This window comes from Ammospiza nelsoni, chromosome 9 (assembly GCF_027579445.1).
Source record: "Ammospiza nelsoni isolate bAmmNel1 chromosome 9, bAmmNel1.pri, whole genome shotgun sequence".
NCBI lineage: Eukaryota > Metazoa > Chordata > Aves > Passeriformes > Passerellidae > Ammospiza > Ammospiza nelsoni.
The window spans coordinates 10,064,186-10,084,823 of record NC_080641.1 but is presented as its reverse complement, the minus strand read 5'-3'; the positions used below and the strand labels follow the sequence as shown (position 1 = coordinate 10,084,823).

Genomic DNA, 20,638 nt, shown 5'->3' with positions numbered 1-20,638 from the left:
TTGCCCAAGGCACTGAGGTGCTGCCTGGGTGACGATGGCCTAGTGGCCTGCTTGGGCCAGCAGATGGAGGGAGGGCTGGAGCTGTGAGCTCAGGGCATGAACAGGAGTGGTGTGGCCCCTTACCTTCAGCAGCACGGTAGGATATCCTGTAGTGGTCAAAGGCAGCGATGGGAGCACTCCAGTAGACCATCATAGACTCCTGGGTGACATTGCCCACCCTGAGGTCCTTTGGTGCATCAATCCCTGGTGAGATGGGGCACAGAGAAAAGCTGTGGGAGGCAGGCCCACTCCCCATGGCCCTGCCTGCCCTCCCCTGTGCCTGCTGGGGGCTGTCCCGTGGTACCTGTAGTGATGGAGCCCAGGACAGGCTCAGAGCTGATGGTGCCATGCACGGCCACCAGGGACACCAGGTACTCTGTAGCTGGCTGCAAGCCCGTCAGGCTGGTGTGCCTGCGGGTGCCATCCAGTGTGACCTGCTGGGCCTCCTCCTCCTCCTCGTCCCGGCGGCTGTAGGTGAGGATGAGGCGGTCTGCTGGTGGGGAGGGGTCACTCCACGTGACATTCACACTGGAGGATGTCAGCTGGGAGAAGTGCAGCTGGGAGATGGGCCGAACACCTGGAAGGTGGAGAGGAGAGTTGCAACCCCAGATCCTTACCTGCAGATCCTTACCTCCATGTTATTCCCAGTGCTTGTATGGGAAATACTTAAAAGAGGTGGAAAAGCTGAAGATTTGGACTCTCCATTGATCTGAAACTGTGCTGGGATCAACCAGCACATCCAGGAGAGGAAAAATGGTGCTTTTCTCAGCTCCACCTGCAAACATCCTCCATTCCAGACCCATACAGTGAGTGATGGAACTGTCCCACTGCAAATGGTATCTGTTGTCTGCACTTCATTAGTGCAGACTTTTCAGCCAGAGGTCCTTGTGAGGTCCCCCAAGGCTTCATTCCTTCTTCCTATGGGCACACAGGCCACCCTGCCCAGAAAGGACAGCATAGGGCTGTCTGTTTCTCCAGTCTGTCTTGTTAGCAAAGCAAGTGTGTTCAGTGCTGCTGCCCAAAGGGATTGTGCCACCACATTGGTAGGGCCATCCTCCTTTTGGGGTCAACTGCTCCTGTGTGGACACACTGACCCCAGCTCTCATCCCCATCACCACCTTAAGGGTTTTGGTGCCAGGGACGCAGTGGGCTGGCAGAGATGCCAACAAGGTCTGTGCCCTTGCCCCCATGGCAGCTTGCGTTTCCCTACCTGTGAAGGCATCCACGGTGGCCTCCAGGCTCTGCTGCCTCCCCCTCTCAGCGATGATGGAGATGGTGTACTCTGTGCCAGGCTCCAGCTCCGAGAGGGTGAGCTGTGACTCGTCCCTGGACACTGTCACTTCAGAGGCCATTCCCGAGGCGGGGGTGAAGGTGACACGGTAGTGGTCGATGGGACCCATGACTTTGGTCCAAGCCAGTGAGATGGACGTCTCAGTGGAGGCTGTCACCAGCAGGTCCCGCGGGCTGTCGAGCTCTGTGGGAGAGGGTTGGTGCAGAGCTTTGTCCCCATGCACACACTGTCCCATGGGGGCATCTGAGCCATAGCAGCCAGCTGTGCTTGGAGCAGGCAGAGGGGCCAAACTCACCAGTCCTGGCATTCATGGTGGCTGGCACGCTCTGCTGGCTGTCCATCACGGCTGAAATCCCAATGCCATACTCTGTTCCTGGCACCAGATCTACCAGGGAGGTCAAAGAACACAACAGGGTTTGAGAGCAGCACCTGGTAGGGTGACCTCAGGGTGTGTGTGACCCCTTCTCCCACCTCCCACTGCTGGGGGCACAGGAGGGCCCTGCAGGGCATCCCTCAGGTCAGAGTTCCTCTGCACATTGCAGAAGAGCTGAGTCTTTTCAAAAAGCCTTGTGGATGCAATTGGACAGGGAATTTGGGTTATTTTAGCTCACAAACAAGCCATTTTTAAAAGTTGTTGCTGAGGTCTGCTGCAATTGCTGGCGGTGAGACAGAAGCTCTTGTGTGTGTGAGCTGAGATGGGAATGATAAAGTAGCTGTGTTTTTTTCCAAAGTGATGCAGGATCAAATATTGTCACAGGGCTGGTATCTTGGAAAGAAATAAACTATGCAGAGTAAATGAAATGCACATTAATTGGGCAAGGTGCAGTCTTTCTGGGAGCTGAATCAAGCCCTGTTCTTTAGGGTGGACTTATCTTGAGGTGCCTCTCTCAAGGAACTTGGGAATTGAGCTTGTCCAGCTCCTTTCCTCTTGCACTGTTTTGTCTCCATGGAATATCTCTTGCCTCTGCCTGTCACTTCTGCTTGGCTGCTGGTGGCTTTATTCCCCTCTTCCCTGTGCTTCATGATCTTTCCCACAAAGCTAGAAAAAGCCATAAACTTTTCAGCTCAGTCTCACTGTGCCTTGCCCAGGGGCAGCATCCCCTGGAGCCACCCAAACCTTTCCCAAGAGGTCGGGAGAGAGGGACACTCTCCTCCCATGCCTTTCTCTTGCTACAGTGCAGTCTTAGTGATGGGGAGAAGATGGACCCCCTGGTCCTGCTCAATAAGTGTCAGAAGTATTCTGGAAAGAATAGCCTGGCAGAAGGTAGGAGAAGGAAGAAATGAGCGTGAGGATATAAACCTTTTCTCTCCCAGCTCTTTTGAGATGAGCAAAATTATGGTTGTTTCTGTGCAAATGCTGATTTTTAATAGAGATTATGGGTCAGGGACAGGCTTACTGCACTTTTAAGTGTAAATCGTTGATAAACTCTGCTCAGTGCCATTCCACACTGCTTTTCCTGTAGGTAGATGAGATTGGCTGAAAGAATTGCTGGTTACTTTCATACCATGGATCCCATCAGGTCCTGGCTGACTGGAAAAAAACCCCAATAGGTTTTGCACAAAGTCCAACAAGAACTGGAGGACATGCCTACTCTGTACATAACAGAGCTATGGGAGATGCTCATGTGCCATCCACACTATGACTATGTACTTGTGTGATGATGGACACACTATATAAAAATTACTCTCTACAAGAATCTGCATGAATCTTGACTTAAGAATCTGCATCTCTGCAGCTTTCTTTAGTTGGGTTTCTTGCAGCCTTACCTGAGTCTGGAAGAGCCTTGGCAGCTTTTTTAGTTTTATTGAGAAAAAAAGAGACTTTAGGCTCTTGCCATATATTCCAAGGCAAGCTCAAGTTAAGTAATGGATATCGTCTCAGTTTGTGTCACTGTTGTGCCTCTGCTCAGGGAGGGGAATTTGGCCCATTTTCAATGCTTCTTCTCACCTAGAAAGCCAATAAATGTCCTAAAGGAAAGCTAGCAGGAGTTCAGCACTGAGTCTCTGATCTCATCCTACTTCTCCCCACACATCCTCATCAAGAACACAGAAGAAACCAGCCCTGATGTTCTTCTTTTTGCATTCCACATTTTTCAAGATAACTGCTCTAATTGCCTTGCTGCCCTCCAGCCTTTCTTGTGACTCTGCTGCTGTCCCTCTAACTTAACTTTTGGCTTTCCCACTGACCTTTCTCCTATAACTTCATATGGCAGATTCCTGAGCCCTTGAAGGTCCTGGGAAAGCAGAGAGTCAACATGGAAGAACCTAGAACCTGTTGTCCTTCCATACTGAAGAACTTCAAGACGAACGAGAGAACATTTTTGCATATAATTCTTTTCTTTACACAAAATATACCACAGGAGCAGCAAATCCATGAGGTAAGCAGTTCTAGTCAAAAAGCAAGGAAATCACATCTCACATGGTGCTTTGCTGTGTTGCTGCATAAGGTGTTTGGGGCTTTCCTGGCAGTGGGAGGTGGGTGGTGTTTGCAGTCCCTATGCTGACCTGAATAATGTGCCACTTGCTCAAAACCAGCATCTCTAGATTTGGGTCTGCTTTGAGCCCAATTTGGAAGAAGGCACAAAACTCAGGCACCCTGGCTCCCCATCACTGCCCATGGGGCATCATTACCCATGGCTCCTTCCAAACAAGCAAAAAAGGGAAGGGTGAAATAATATTTTCCTGTAGATCAGCCTAAACAGGCTTCTTCCCATTTCTCCCTTTGCTCCTTGCCAGCTCTATTTGCCACCTGGACAGATGACACTGTTGAGTCAGGGACAGAAAGACGACTCCAGTGTTCAGGTGGATCAGGAGGCAAAAGGGTTTAATGAAAGTAGCTGGGTCTTTTTACAATGTGACTCATTAAGGTGATACTTGATTGGTCTCCAAGTAGAAACATCTCATATTATTGGTGACTATGAATAGCACACTCTGGAGAACTGTATCTGTAACCATAAACAATGGTTACAGAAAGAGAGATAATAATTGTTTGAATTCTTTCATCTAAGTTCTCTACAGCTTTTGCACAGCTTCCCAGGATTTTCCTGGGAGAACCATGTCTCTCTCTGTTCAGAAGATATATAATTACTACAGACAGATCTTTACTGGAGGTGTGCCCAGAAAATGAGCTCCATCCCAAGGAAAACCTTCTCTCCAGTAAATAGTAAACTCCAGAACAATCTCAAACATATGCCAGCAGAAGGGCAACTGTGTCTTGGTGCTCATTTTGGATTTGCTTTGCCCTCCCTGCTTGAGAGGAGGGGGAGAAAGGGCACTGTGACCGTGTTCACAGGGGTCCGAGGAAGGGGGAAGAGACGAGGATCTGACTCTATGTGTTCAGAAGGCTTGATTTATTATTTTATGATATATATTATATTAAAACTATACTAAAAGAATAGAAGAAAGGATTTCATCAGAAGGCTTGCTAAGAATAGAAAAAGAAGGAATGAATAACAAAGGTTTGTGTCTCAGAGTCCAAGCCAGCTGGCTGTGATTGGCCATTAATTAGAAACAAGCACATGAGACCAATCACAGATCCACCTGTTGCGTTCCACAGCAGCAGATAATCAATGTTTACATTTTGTTCCTGAGGCTTCTCGGCTTCTCAGGAGGAAAACTCCTAAGGAAAAGATTTCTCGGACAATATCACGGCTCCAGGGCGCGAGGGCGCGTGCGTACCTGCGAGGGTGGCGCGGGTGGTGGGGCCGGCGTGGCGCGGCACCAGGAGCTCGTGGTAGTGCTCCCCAGCCAGGGTGCTGTACACCACCCTGTAGCTGTGTGCCTCAGCCTCGCTGTTGTCCCAGGTGAGCTCGAGGCTGGCGGGGCTCCGCGAGCCCACCCGCAGGTTCTTGGGGGCGTCGATCTCTGCGCGACACAAGGGACAGAGGCACGGTGTCACAGCAGGGAACACACCCCGCCGCCCTGCCACAGCCAGGGGGGACAGCCAGGAGATCCTCTTGCCCTGAGCATGGCCTGGCAGGAAGGGCTGGAACATTTGCTCTTACCCCCTGCTCAGCACAGGCTGGGAGATGCCACCCAGGAGGGTGATACAAATGCTGGCAGCATCCTCGGTAAGTTGGTTTGGCAGCTAGTTCTGCGTTATTTCAAAAAGAAAACCATTCTCCCTCATATTAAGGTAAAAGAAACTGAGGCACTATGAGTAAAAGGGCTCTGTAGTAGCCATGCATTGGCCTGAACTGCTCTCAGAAGAGAACCTTGAGCATCTTTACAGGCTCATTCACTCCCAGACACTGCCCAAAGGGTTTGTTTATTGGTGCTGCTCAGGCTGTGTACTGAATCTGCTCTGGTTTGCACAATAAACCCCTCTGGTGAGCAGCACTGGGGCTGGGCACCAGTGGACAGTGGGTAATGGTGATGGATCTGAGTTTGGGAGGGTGCTTTTATGTTGCCTTTTAGAAATAAAGCGAGGAAGGCCAAGGCAGCAAATCATTTGGGGTAAGCATCTCATCTGAAATGTTTATCTGTAGAGATATGTACACACACAATTCACGTCCCACAGTTATTACAGTAGGAGCCTCATAGCGAGCAGTAATGTACATGACAATTTATATACCATAAACCAGCACGGAAATACACGCTCTGACTCCTCCTTTATGGCACGGTAAATTAAATCCCTTAGCTATCTGCAGGCTTAACATTAATTAAAGTTTTACTGACCAGTTAGGGTGCTCAGATAACCACGTTTCTGGATGTGCTGGTTTCAGCTGCTTGACTGCTGATTCGTTGGTCAAGGCACCTGCCTTGGCTCGTGATGCTGAGTGGGAGTGAGTGTCCCCTTGAACTCAGACCTGTGCTGAGCATTTTGGTGCTTTTGAGAATTGTGAATTGAGCTGCGGGTGCTCTTAAGGACATAAACTGCTGAGTTCTAGAGTTCTAAGCTGTGGGTCTGAACAGGCACTGGAGCTGGTGGGGATGTGTGTCTCAGGCAGCTTCAGCCTTGATGCTGCAACAAGACATGGCCGAGATGGAGTTGGTTTGGGGTTTATCATCTAAATATGGGGGTTGAATCCATCCATGCCTTGCCACTGGCATCTGGGATCACCTGGACTGCCCTGGGAACTGAATGAGGGGCACAGGGCATTCATCACAGCTCTCTCACTGACACCCATTACAGCTATGATGCAGCTTATGCCCTTCTCTTGAGCTGGCTGTCGACAGTAATTCCTCTTTGACTTTTTATGGTGGTATTTCCCAGGATTTTGGAGAGTTGGATGGGGAAAGGTGGAAGCCTTGGGGACAAGAAAGAGGACCTTTTGCACTGGAGGTTTAGTGGCTAAACAGCCACTAGGAGTGGTGGGACAGAGGGCAGTTGTAGGGTGTGTATTTTAGGGTGAGCTGAATCTTTTGCTCTGTGATGGGATGCAAGGCACCTGCATTCAGGTGTCACCACTTACACCTGTATCTTAACCACTGTGCTTCCATCCCAGTTCTTCCTTCTAGCACATTAAACCCCAGCTCACTTATGCCAGCAGAAAAAAAAGCATCACTAACCCCAAGATGCAAAAAGCCCTAAGGTTTTCCTTCTTGCTGTGGGACAGCCCATCTGCAGACAGCAGCAATCCACCTACCCATGCTTGCCAAAGAGACTCAAAAATTCAGTTCACACCCAAAAATTCCATTCTCCCAGCCAGGGCAGCTCTCTGTACCTGTGGTGAACTGAGCGAAGGCGGGGCGGCTCTCGTTGGCGCCGCGCAGGGCGCTGACGGCCAGGTGGTAGCGGGCGCCGGGGCGCAGGGCCTGCAGGGAGTACTGGCTGAGGGGGGGCTGCAGGCGGAACGTGGTCCTGCCGCCCTCCCCGTCCGCCAGCCCGTACTTCAGCAGGATGGCGTCCACCTTGGCGCGAGGGGGGCTCCACTCCACGAAGGCCACCGTGTCCGAGACGTCCCGCACCAGGATCTGCGTCGGGCCGTCGATGACTGCGGGGGGGGAAACGGACACCTGTTATTGTGGGAAAGTTGGGTGGGGAAAGGGGGGAGATTTGGGGATGCCAAGGTTCAGGGATGCTTCAGGTTGTCCTTCGAAACGGCTGGAATTGGGATTTGGGCACAAGGGAGAGAGGTGGCATGGGCAAGAGGCATGACTGACCCCAAGATACTTAATGGGTTTGGTTCTCATGGTTCCCAATCCTTTGTCCCAATCTCCTGGCTCTTTGCTGAACCCTCTCCACTTTCTGCAGACACCAGAGCAGGACCCAGCAGCTCTCTCATTGACACCCATTACTATAATGCAGCTCATGCCCTTCTCTTGAGCTGGATGTTGACAATAATTCCTCTTTGGCTTTTTCAGGTGGTATTTCCCAGGATATAAAACTCCTATGTCTAACTGCAACACACGTTCTTTGCGCTAAGATAGCTGCTTGTACTTTTGCATTGAAAAAAACATGCAATTTTCCTTTGTGCCCAGCTCTTCAAACTATCCAAACAACTTTTATTGATGTTCTTCTATGCAATTTACTCTTTTCTGATCCTTTCCATCATTGGCAAAATTTATCAGCAACAGTATTATGTCTTTTGAAAGGTGTTGACAATGTGTTAAATAACGTGGAGCCAAGGACAAGATCCAAGTGTTGAGAACTGAGGAATATCTCTAGAAATGTTCCTGCTTTGGTGCCAGCTCCTGGTTTGTCCTTAAACTGAGGAATCAGCTCATAAAGCTGTTGGTGTCTTGGCAGTGGGAAGAGAGGAGAAAATGCAACTGCTCTGGTGAATCTTCATAACTAGCTGGGTGTGGGGCTATGGTTGGTGTCCAGAAAAACCTTTCAGATAAATGGTTTTTAGAAAAATGAATACTGGGACTCTACTGAGGGAGATTTTTTGACATTTCTGCCTTTTTTCTTTTTTTTTTTCTTTTTTTTTTTTTTTTTTTCCCCACAGAGATTTGAGCCCTTCTTTCTTCCACACCCCCCAACACTCAACCTTTGGATATCATGGGCTCAAGCCTGGCTGATGGATGCTTGGAGTCCAGCAGGACTGGATGGATGGATGGATGGATGGATGGATGGATGGATGGATGGATGGATGGATGGATGGATGGATGGATGGAGCCAAGTCTTGCCATTGCTCCTGTGCCATGGCAGTGCTCATACATGAAGCCTGCTGGGCAGCCTGTGTTATCACAGATGGTCACATAGGTGGTCACAAGGTGGGTGAAAAAGCCCACTTTGGTTCTGTAATTCAGACTATACCTAATATAATGACAGTATACAAAGAAGGGTCTGCTGAATGCTGCACCTGAAGTTCTGGGGACAAGCATGTGGGCAGGGGTGGGGAGGATCGGGGGGTTAGAAAAGGACATGGAGGAATTTGAAGTAGTGAGGTGAGGTCTGTGGGCAAAACAGCAGAGGAGGGAGCCCAGCTGGGAGTCCCAGTGTTCAGGTAGGAGCTGTCTGTCCAGCTTGGCCAGGACCAGGTCATGCATACCCTCAATCTCCAACTGCTTCACGCTGTCCAGCCACCCAGGTGATCCATATCTATTTGGCTGTGTGGCATAAAAACATGGCTTTGCTGCCTGATCCTGGCACAAGATATTGAGGAAGAGCCAGGGTGGTGGGGATGAAGCTCTGGGGGTGTTGCAGAGGAAGGCAGACACCAGCACGGGGATGCCTCCATGGAGCACAGATCCCGGAGCACTCTGCTCCACCTGCACTCCCTGCAAAGGCCAGCCCTTGAGTTTGAAGTACCAGCTTCTATTTTCGCTGACTTCCCAGGGAAAAGAAGTTTCGGCTTTGACCAGGAGATGTCTCTATTAAGCCACATCGAGCTGAACACAGAGGCAAAGCAGGAGGGGAGGACTGTGCTGGGGAAGATCAGCCCTGCAACAACCTGCTGCGGTGGAGGGACCCTCCCTCCACTCTCTCCGCTACCTCAATTAGCAGCACCTCATTACAGCCCTCCGGCAGCTATTTAAGTGCTGTTTCCTCTCGGAACAGCTCAGGCGGAGCTTGTAGACGTCTGCCTGGCTTTCAAGGCAGACTGCACCAAATCTGGTGTGAAGAGCCTCCTCTCCCCCGTGAGCTCTGCCCATCGCTGCCTCTCCTTCAGCAAGAAGGCCCAGTTGAATTTCCTCTGGTCTGCAGGAAGGGTCAGTGAGTGGACAAACAAATTGGTTAGGAAGGGACATGCTGTTGCTCCTGGCTCCCTGCCCTGCTGCCTGATTTGCCTGAATAGGTGGGAGTTGAGGGCATTTATTGGCTCAAAAGCGGGTGGGAGTTTTAATCTGTTATGTATGAGTAAGTAATACATTTGTAAATATATTTCTTGCGGGCATCCAGCCTCCAAAATGTGAGATTAGCAGAGAAGAATAATTTATCCAGCTATACAATAAAAGCAGAACTGAGTTTTCACTCCCAATCCCATTAACCAGTTTCTACACTTGTGATAATTTAGGAGCGAGAGGGACAAAACACTGCACGAGGAAGCTGTGGCTGCAATGTTTGCTGCAAGTTTCATCCCTGCCCATGGGACTTTATTTTTGGGACCTGCTGTGCTGCCCCCGGGTGGGGCTCACTCACGGGTTGAGACGCTGTCAGAGGTGGGAGGGCTTCTGGCTTGTTCCTTCAGGGCCACCACGGTGACAGTGTACTCCTCCCCCGGCTTCAGCCCCGTCTGGTTGAAGGTGGTGACGGTGCTGGGGAGCTGGGCAATCACACCACCCTCGTTATTCTGTCAGGGAATGAAACAAGCATTAACCCTCCCTCACCCGCTGGTGTTTCTGGGGGGACTGATTCACAAAGAGGAGGTGCCCCCCCCATGTTGCATCCTTCCACAGCCCACCCTGCATCCCCAAATCACATGGTCACCTTGGCACACCGCAGCATGGAGGGAGAAAGCTGGGATGAGGTCACCTACCAAGCGTGGAGTGCTTGTGTTGTTGGGCTGCAAAATCCTCCCCATCCCTCCTCCCTCCCCAGCTTCTGTGTATTTGTGCCTGTGCTGCTCAGAAAGAGGAAAGATGATTAAACCAAAGCCTTAGCTAGGCTTGTTTTCCCTGCTCTTCAGGTGCCAGGAGCCTTTTGTTGTTGATGTATAGGTATGAAGCTGTGAGGTCTTTATTTTGCTGTCACCTGCTTTTTAGCCATCTTTAGTACACTCATTTATGCCTTGTGGTTTTGCCCTGTGAGGCTTTAAACAACTGCACATGTCACCTTTCCTGCCAGTGCTTGGACAAAGGATCTTTTCTTGCTGCTGTCTTCACTAATAACATGCTAAACAAATCTTTGCACATAACTCTCAATTCATATTCATCCCTTTTCTCATTAAACAGGAAACCTTCCATTTTAGCCATCAGTTAGCATTTTACCTTTCCTAATTTTCTTTGCTAAATCCATCTTCTCTTTGTCTTTTCCAGCAGATGGGCAATCCTGCCTGACCCAGCTTTTGTGGGGGTGAGAGCATCACAGAGACCATGGAAGGAGAGTGGAAAGAGCTCTGCAGGAAGCTGCAAGCATCCTCGTTGGGCTGCTGAGGACAAAATTAGCATTTCCTCACCCAGTTTTTGGGAAGACAGGTCAGTTTTTCTCACAGAGGTTGTGATGCTTCAGTTATAACTCTTGTTTTTAGCCCTTGGGAATGGGTTTTGGGTTTGTTTGAGGTGTGGAAATATTTCAGCACTTACCCAAGCTTGCAGGGCAGTAAAGGACACAGCACCCTCTGCCTAATTTTAGGGGAAAAGGCAATGATAATGATCGAGACTCCAGAAAGGCCAGTTTTAGCAGCTGATGGGCAGGAACATGACTGTGACTTTATGTCTTAACTCATGGATTTGAGAACTTTAAATCCCAGTGAACTACATTCCTTCCCAACCCAAGACCCTGCATCCAGGAACAGTCCTCCTTTTGCATCTTATCTGCCTTTAAATCCAAAACTGTTTCCATGTATTCTTAAGTTTAAGGTTGAAAAAAGAAACAATGGTTTGCATTTATTTGCTTCAGAGGGATGATGTTCAACTTAATTCCTGAGTAATAGTAAAATGTTTAAAAGAGCTATTTTTTCCTACCAAAAGCTTTTCTCTGATATTTTTCAGCTTTAATCCTGATGGTGACTTCAAATTATCCCAGGGTCTATACCTGCATTACATGAGCTTCAACTTCTCACACAATTTGCATGTGGATGTAGCCAACATCACATCAATAATCTCCCAGCAACTCTTTGGAAATAAAAGGATTGAGTTATTTAAGGCAATTGGGCCCTTGCTTTGTGCTGTGCAATAATACTTCACAGTTAAGAGTATTTAAAACTTTGGGGCCAAATTCTGCAGTTCTCCACTGCCCAGAGCTGCCTTTGATTCCAGTGCAGGTTTTTGTACAAGTGAAAACATCATAATTGAGCTCTTAATCAGCATTTCTTCTACTGCTGGGGCTCGAATGCTCTTATAAAGAGGCTCCATGTACAATTGAAGCTGTACTTATAGCTAAATGGTGTAGAAATTATGAATATAGACTAAATACTCGATGTACAATTTTTGTTGCTGTGCACAGAAAATATGGGGTATTTAGGGCAACATTTTTATCCTTTCATCTTTTCTGGCAGGGTTTCTACCTTCTCGTCACTGCGATTAAAATTAAAATTCCATGGCAGGAATTAAGTGTGCATGTGACTCGGGAGGGGGCTGAAGGTTCTTGTCTGAGAGCCAGCAGCTGCTCACTCTGATCCAGGCTGCTTTGGGGAGCTTTGTGTAGAGAGCAGGGTGAGGAGGAAGAGGAGGAAGAGTCATTGGAAAGGAAAAAGAGGGTGCGACAACAAGAGTGAGGCTGGAAGGTTTTTTCCCCCATCACTGGATTTGTTTTGGGGGACATTTCTTTGAGGACCTGCATTGACACAAAAACTAATGGGGAAACGCAGGCTGGCAGTCTGGGGAATCTGATGTGCAGCACAGAAATGGCAAACACAGGCTGGGTGTTTTGGGGAAGGGGGTAATTGGAAGCTGATTGAGGATGCTCTCCCTGGATGCACCCTGCAGTGCCATGGGTGTAGCAGCAGTACCTTGGGGATGAAGCTGATCTCCCAGCCGTCCAAGGGGAAGGAGAAGGGCTCCCACTGCACCTCTGCTGTTGTCTCTGTGATGGTCTTGAACTTCAGCCCCTGTGGTGTAGCGAGGTCTGCAAGGGAGCAGGGGTGGTGAGCAGAGAGGGGTGGGTGTGCACATGCTGTACCCACCCTGCTCCCCGTGGGTATTTTGTATCTGGGCAATAAAAACAAGGAAACTTTTGGTGTCTGTTAGCAAAATTCTTTTTCCCCTGCTCCACGTGGGTGGGAAGGAAAACAGGGAAATGCCTGGACCTATGGACACTGAGGCATCATCCCACTGCATTATCATGTGAACAGAGTGAATGCTGGGGCTGCAAAGGGGGGTGTGGATAGTTTCTGTTTTTCCCATGCCCTCTGTATCCTTAGTCTCCAAGAAACCCCTCTGGAGGCTGGCATTACAGCTTGATACTCCTGTTTTCCTCTGTGCATCACAGTCCTGGTCAGGACTGTGTTTCTCCTGATGCACAGCAGCATCCCCTCTTGCTGCACCATCACCCACATCATCATGGGGAGTCATCACAGGGAATCATCTGTTCAGGAGGGGGAGGAGAACCTGAGATTTACATGTTATATTGTAGTATTTTCTCTGAGGAGAAGCATGTAATGTTTTGGGCCACATTCTGGGGGCTTCAATCAAACTCTGGAAGTTTTTTCTTTTTTTTAGACATCCAGTTTTTCATCCAAACTGAGTTTTTCTGAAGAGGGTGGACACATTTCCTCCTTTCCTATATCCCTATACTGATACAATTCTTTTTCCCCTTCTTTTTGAAGGCTCAAGTTTCTGCTGCTAGAAGGTTTTTATGTAAAAAGTGAGCCAGCTTGAGCATCCCCTCAGGACACATGGGCAGCAAGCAACAAGTGCAGTAGGATACTTACTGGTCATCACCCTGGAGGTAACGGGGCTGCTGAAGACGTCACTGATGACTGCATAGATGCTGACATTGTAGGCAACACCTGGCTCCAGATCTGTGATGGTGATGCTGCTCCAGTCCCCAGGCACCCTCTGCTGGAGCTGGGTGCCCCCTGGCACGGCAGACTGGTAGGACACCACGTACTCAGTGGCTGCCCCAGTGCTGTCCCAGGCCAGCTCGATGGAGCTGTCGCTGATCCCCGTCACCCGCAGGTTCTCAGGGGGAGACACTGGGGAGGACAGAGGTATGGAGAGTGTCAGGGTGTGCCTGGCTTCTTCCACTCCTGTGGGAGGCTGTGTAGGTCTGCTGGTGGGCACAGGCTGGGTGTTATATGGTACCTGTGGCTGTCTGAACAGCTATAACAAGGTAAAGGCTCAAGAGAACCTGTTGCACTGTTTAGCCCCCATGCTGGGATGTGTGGGAATTTTTAAAATTAGAGGGTTTCGGGGAAATTGTAAAAGATAGGTTTTACAGACAGTAGAATTGTGATTAGAGTTAAGTAGTAGCTATAAAATTGGTTGGTAGAAAAATTAGGTAAGAAGTAGAAAAGTAAGGATAAATAGAACAATGGTTTGTGTGTTGATGTTTGTTTAGAATAACTTTTTAAGTTGTAGAAAAGTATGTTTAGCAAGATACTAGGAAGTTTTAAGCTTAATAATGGAGTTTTGTGCATTGTGTTTTAAGGCTTACAAGTAGGTATTATATTTTAAATAACCAAGCACTGTTTTAACCAAAGGTACGTGTGCTTATAGTGGTTGGATGGAAGTACTGTCATTGAGCTTTTGCTTTGTGTGGTTGGTCAAAAAACTTTTAAAGTAAGTTGAGCATTAAGTTCTTGGTCTGCTGCCTGGGATGTGAACTGATGGCATCTTCTCGTTGTCATAACCATGTAATGAGGCTGATGCTGGAAAACAAACAGCTCAAGGCACATTCCTAGCAGTCTCATCCCGTTTGTGATTTTTACATAGCCCCCAGCCGGCAATAGGATGAACCTCACCAGCTTTTTGCTCATCTCCCAGACTTTTGTCCATATCCCTGGGGGACAGGGATAACGGGAAGGCGAGGGGGGGCTCAATGTGTCCTAAGCGATGCTCTCCGCCCGGTAAGGATTTCTCCCAGATTCACGGCGCTCCTATGGGACTCTGGGCACCTCGAAACCCTTGCTTATGCACCACTTAGGCCTGACTCAAGCCCCACACCCCCTGCTGTACCTTCGGAGCAGTCGTGGCCGCCGTAGCCCGTCTCGCAGACGCAGAGCCCGTCGCGGCAGAGCCCGCGGCCGCCGCAGCCGGCGGGGCAGCGCTGCCGGCCGCAGTCGTGCCCGGCGAAGCCCTCGTGGCACTCGCAGGTGCCGTTCACGCAGCGGCCCCGGCCCGAGCAGTCGCGGGGGCAGCGCAGCTCCGAGCAGTCGTCCCCGGTGAATCCCTCCTCGCACACGCACTCGCCGTCCACGCAGAGCCCGCGGGAGCCGCAGCCGGCGGGGCAGCGCGGCTGGGAGCAGTCCTCGCCGCCGTAGTCGCTGTCGCAGATGCACTGTCCCTCCAGGCACACGCCGCGGCTGGAGCAGCCCCCCGGGCACAGCGGCTCCGAGCAGTTGCTGCCCGCCCAGCCCTCCATGCACACGCAGCTGCACGACTCCAGGCTGAAATTCCCGTGGCCGCTGCACTGCGGGATGTAATCCAGCTGCCCTGCAAGGACGCGGGAGCGAGGGTCAGAACGCGGCGGGTGGGAGGTGGGAAAGGTCGGGGTTGGTCTCAGGTCAGCCCTCTGAAGGGCTGGAGAAGGTGTGGGGCAAGGTGGGGATAGTTCTCTCTCTGGCAAACTGGCGGCTTTAGGGCTAAAAGGGGAAGAATTGGTGGCGTTTGGGTGGATCTTTCCTTAGGGAGCGGTGCCCCCCATAACCGTGGGTGCCACCAGCCTTGTGGTGGTGCAGGGGCTCCCTTTGGTTTCTCTCCAGCTTAGCACTCAACAGGAACTTCCTTAGACCTCTTACTGGAAAAAAACCTTCCCTGGAGAAACCCTCTGCACCAGCCATGACTCCTCTGGTCTCACATCTACACACTTCTCCTTTTTATAGCTGAGAGATCCCCGGCTGCTTTCTCTCTCTCCTCTACGAAGTAGGTATGTACCCAAAGGCATCGTCCTCATCCCTATCCTGGAGAACCTGACTGGGACAGGACTGCTGGCTTTGGGCACACTGAGGTTGTGGAAAAGCAGGGACAGCACCAGGGCTCTGTGGCCAGCACCTCTAATGCCCCCTCTTTACCTGGCAGCCTTGCACAGGATGCTCTGGGGTGAGGAGGGATGATGGGGATGAAGGCACCAGTCACTGACACTGCTAATGCTCCCCTGTTTTGCCCTGAAACAGAGCCATTGCTCCAGCCAAAGGTTTATCCCAGGCAGGCTAACTTTTCCTTGCTGATTTGTACTGCTTTTCCTCATGTGAACCAAGGAAGGACAGAAACCCTTTCTGTAATTCTTCCAGACTTTTCCACCCCAAAGACCCCCCAGCCCCAGGACTCTGTCCCCAGCTAAATTTTCCATCCTAGCTGACCTTTCTGAGCAGCTCTTCCAGTGGGGGATGTAGCAGATGCACATATAAAAGCAGCTCAGTTACATGCTGTGCCAGACAGACACATTTGGGTTACTTTGCAGGACAATTTCCATGCAAACTGCAAATGCTGGGAATGCCAGGCAGGATCTCTTCAGATCTCAGCCTCTAGCTGAGTTATCAAAAGATAAGAGAGGATGCTTCTAAGTGTGCTGGAGAAAAGAGGCTTTCCTCAGGGAAATTGCCTTGGGTGGTGGGATAGGGATCCTGATTCCTTTCCAGTGCAGTGAATTGAAAGCAACTCTGGTAAAAATAAATGAAATTATTCCAGTTTTAGCTCGGCACATCTGTGATGGGAGTGGGGACTCCACCAAGCAATGAATATTTAATGGGACTGTCTATGCATGTTGCAAGTAACCCAAATAGGCCCATCAGAGTTTCAAATTAATTCCTTTAAAACAGGTTTTCCCCATAGCATTTCCTGCGTGATTTTAACCCTCACTTTGCACAGACTGTTTTTCCTGTTTTGTCTTAGTTATTAATGCAGCTGATGGATGTGGGCTGAAGCCATGGCTGGGAACACATTGACTTCCACTGGCCAATGAAAGATGCTAGCCCAAGCCACCCTGCTGTGTGTCCATCCTTGTTTCTCCCTCCCTGACCAGCACACCTTTGGTGGAACTCTTGACCTGAGGATTGATTGCACCCATTTCATTTTAATGTGTCCTGCACACAGAAAAATGTGTCCTTCCACTGGAAAAATCACACTAATAGCTGCAAAACTTAAAAATAAAAAAATGCAGTGAGTACCTTGGGGGTAAAAGGGTTGGTTTTAATTTCTCTTCCTTTCTGTTGCTGTTCTTGGTGTGAAAAGCATTTTTCCCCTGGAAAGATGCCCTGTGTGGATCTCCTTGCTTAGTGTTTTCTTCCCTGCAAGGAGCCCTGGTGTGCTGCAGCCACGAGCAGGGCTGGGCTGCATTTGGGATGGATGGCCTTTGGGACAGCCCCTCTTCCTCCAGACAAGGAGAACTATCAGTATGCTGGCTCCTGGACCATGGAAATGCAGCTGCCAGCCCAAACCGTCCTGACCCATCTCATTTCAGCCTTCAATGGAGTAACCCTAGTGGGACCTCTTGGAGGTCTCCACAAAAGCACATCTTTTTATTCAAATGGAGTATCATGCTGATGGTTTCGTGCCTTTTTTTAAGGGTTTTGTTAGCTTATTTCATTTTTTAAAATATATTTTAATACTTTTTTTTTAACTCAGCTTTTCAGACGTGTTCACTCCCCCTGCAGAGAAGATGAAGGGGCACATTGCCAGCTCCCATGGGGCTGCCTTCAGCCCAGGGACAGCTCAGGAGAGCAGCAGCCACATCTCTGCCCCCTGTCCCACAAGCAGTGGCAGATGTCTAAGAGTGCTGGGAGGAGTGCAGAGCTGGGAGATCCCCCTGCTCACCCCTTACGAGCTGTAATTTCATCCCCAAAGGGGTTCAGCTCTCTCTCCTTTATGGAATTTTCACAGAGTGTGGACAGGCACTCAAGTGACCAAAGCCCTCCCAGGGCTTTTCCTGCCTTAGAGGACTTTAGCTAAGTTTTTTCACTAAATCCACAGCCCCATAATGGGTAAACACTGGTTTTCCTCTGCCACACTCTGAGTAGCACCATCAGGTTTTGCATTATTCCTCCTGCCTCTCTCTCAAGCCCTCAGCCCCCAGCAAGAGCTAACAGGATGGCGTTACTACCTGTGGCTGCATTTTCTTGGCAGCAATTGGAGGTGCATTGGTCCCGGAGGATGGAGACCTCCCTCTCCAGCATCTCAATCCTGCTCAGCAGCTCCTGCAGGGATGGGAGGGAGGTGGAGCACTTGCAGGCCTGCTTGGGCATGTTTATCCTGTGGGTGAAGGTGACCTGGCTCTCGCTGTCGGAGGTCTGCTCCGTGTACTCTGCCAGCCGGTCGTCTTCTGAACTCACCTCCTCGCCCGAAGACTTGAACATGGAGGAGCAGCAGCTGTCCAGGGGGATGTTGATGTTGTAGATGTGGTGGAAGACCATGGGCTGCTCTTTGGTGGGTGGGCTGCAGTTGGTGAGGCCAGCTGCCTCATCCACCACTGTCCTCTGGGCCGGCTCTGTCGTCACCTCCAGGCGGCACTCAAACGGCTTGAGGACAGCGCCCAGCAGGAGCAAGTTGAAGCTGATGACCACACTCCTCAGGATCGGATTTTCACCATCGGTCCCCATTTTCCTGGGAGAGGGAAGAGCCTTCCAAGCTAGTCTTGGTCAGCCAAGAGTGGGGAGGGCCTGGGAACACAGAAGCAAAAGAGCATGGTTGGTGTTAGCCTCGAAACTTCGGCACAGAGAGGAAAATCCTTCTTGTTATCTAGACACATGTGGGGCCAACTTCACCCACATGCAGTCCTGCTGGCTTTGGTGTGTAGGGACACAGTTTGTGGTAATTGGGAGTGGGTTACAGCTGTGGCAGCAGGTGAGCAGCGCTGACAGCAATGAGCCATGGAGTGCCCAGGGGCACTGAGCAACCACCAAAGGGAGCAGAGGGCACTCAGGTGCAATGCATCAACAGGAGGGGATAAAAGGTTGGGCTAAAGAACCAGAAGGGCAGATGCTTGCAGCCTTCTGGGTTGAAGCTTTCTGAAATGGTATCATGTTACTCTGTGTATTGTGGCTATCCCAACTGTGACATTGGTGGAGCCTGAATTAACCTTGAATGGAACCCATGGCTAATGGGAACACCTTGTCATGGCCCTTGAGCAGTGACAAAGACACATTCTTCTTGTTGTTGTAGTTTTTATTTAGGAAACAATTAATCTGGTGCTATCAAAGCACCAAATACTCATCTCTGGGCCACTTAGCACATCTTACTTTGCCACCCTCTGCCAATGCCATAACCTCAAGCAATTGCTACCTCTTGCTTCTAATGCTGCTCTGGAGCTCCTCTCCAGCTCCCTGGGGAGTATCCCTGCTTCCCCCATTACCCTGAATGAATGAAAATATGTTTGCTGGTTTCTCTCCAACAACACCTGGAACTCCTTTGGTAAGCTCTCTTTTTTTTTCCTTGTTTTAGGAAAAGCAAGAAAAATGGAAGTAACTCTGCAATGGGATGGTGCTGACTGTGCTCACAGGCTCTGTAAGTTGCAATTTGGGGCTGCATTCTCAGACCCTGACTCCCTCGAGTCCTCCTCTGCCTTCTGGGCTCCTGGGTGGCCTTGGCTGACCCACAGGGAGATTCCTTGTCTCTGCACAATGGCAGGGACAGGGACTAATGAACACTGACTGCCTCTGATTGACTCATTGGTGCTCAAATCTCAGCACCCCCTCCTTGGCCTCTCCCCTGGTTTTTTTGTGTGTGCTCAGAGTGGAAGTAATTGTGGCCATGGGCCAGCTGCTCCGAGCCAGGCCTGTGCTGCGAAGGAAAACTCCTTGCAGGATTACAGGAGCAGCTTAGGCACAGGGAAATGAAATGCTTCCTCTCCCCCTCTGTGCATCCAGCTTGCCTCAAGAGAGACATCAGAACCTGTTTGTGAGCACAGCTGGATGGGGGAGAGGGGCTCTGTGTGGGTGCAGGAGTGAGGGAGTGGAGATGGATGGTGGATAAAGGAGGGTGAGCAGACACACACAGCACTAATCACAGTGAGCAGGGTGGTTGGGCAGTTAACAACTCCATAACCCACATACTGAACCCATTTATCTGCTGCTAGGAACTGCCAGCCTTATTGATCTGAATCTCTTTATCAGTACATTCATTACAGCTGCCCAGCTCTCCTTCTGAGTGGCAAGTCATGGCCTCATTCCCTCCTGCCCCTTGGGCAGGGCATGATGCTGTGGCGAGGTTGGCATCCCTAGGGAATGATGCCAGGGAGATTTCTTGTAATATCACCGGTTGGGCTCTTAGTTGTGAAGTGGTGAAAAGTCACCATGGTTCAGGCTCAAACCAAGGTGAATCCACAGGACAGGTGGATGCTCCTTGGTGTCCTCCAACCCACAGCAGGCCAGACATCCCTGTTAATCCTCAACTTCTTCACAGAGGTATTACAGCGACCTGAGGAGGTCTTCATGGTGAGAGAGATGGACGAGAATCTTGTTTGATGATCAGAAGGCTGGATTTATTGATATATAATATATAATACATTATAACTATACTAAAAAGAATAAGAAGAGAAGTTGCAGAGCTGCTAAGCTAAGAATAGAATAGAATGGAATCTAAAAACAAGAGAGTTCTCTGTCCCTGTGTTCCAGAGAGCTTGCCCTGTGATTGGCCCTTAATTGTACACATGGAACATGAACCAATCACAGGTGCATCCTATTGCATTCCACAGCAGCTGATAATCATTGTTTATCTTCTCTTTCTGGGGCCTCTGCTTCCCAGAAGATGCACAAATCCCAAAGAAAGGATTTCTATGAAAAAATGTCTGTGACACAGAGGCTTGGGCTGGCAGCTCTGAAGCCCTGCCAAGTTTGTGGATGCATTCCTGAGCTCTGTCATTGCCATCCCCTCTCTGGTCCCGCTCTGTCTCCTGTTCCTGGTTTCACCAGTTTTTGCTTTTCCCTAAAGGAGCCATCACAGTGAGCTCAGCCAGGGTGGGCTGGGAGGACTCTGGGGCTGCAGGAGCAGTCTGGAAGCTTGACTCATGTCTGCCTGGGGAGAGAAATATTCAACATTCTCCTCTGGGTTCCTCATTTTCCTGTGCTCCTGATGCTTCCCAGTCCAGCTCACACTGCACTGGCAGAACCATTAAAAACCATTGGTGGGGGGAACAGAGCCAGGACTGGATGTTTTTCATCTCTC

At 50.0% G+C, this 20,638-nt stretch overlaps 1 protein-coding gene across 1 annotated transcript in view; it reads right to left on the bottom strand.

Moving 5' to 3' along the window:
* Positions 1-18,075, bottom strand: part of TNR (tenascin R) — a 29,573-nt gene extending 11,498 nt beyond the window's left edge. Inside the window, exons 1-11 of the mRNA XM_059478311.1 lie at positions 17,580-18,075; positions 14,498-14,974; positions 13,252-13,515; positions 12,331-12,446; positions 9,861-10,011; positions 6,997-7,266; positions 5,009-5,194; positions 1,626-1,715; positions 1,250-1,513; positions 344-616; positions 124-243 (exon numbers count right to left, since the gene is read on the bottom strand). Of these exons, the coding sequence (XP_059334294.1) occupies positions 124-243; positions 344-616; positions 1,250-1,513; positions 1,626-1,715; positions 5,009-5,194; positions 6,997-7,266; positions 9,861-10,011; positions 12,331-12,446; positions 13,252-13,515; positions 14,498-14,974; positions 17,580-18,075 (2,707 nt within the window). The remainder of the gene's footprint in view (positions 1-123; positions 244-343; positions 617-1,249; positions 1,514-1,625; positions 1,716-5,008; positions 5,195-6,996; positions 7,267-9,860; positions 10,012-12,330; positions 12,447-13,251; positions 13,516-14,497; positions 14,975-17,579) is intronic.
* Positions 18,076-20,638: the final 2,563 nt, after the last annotated feature.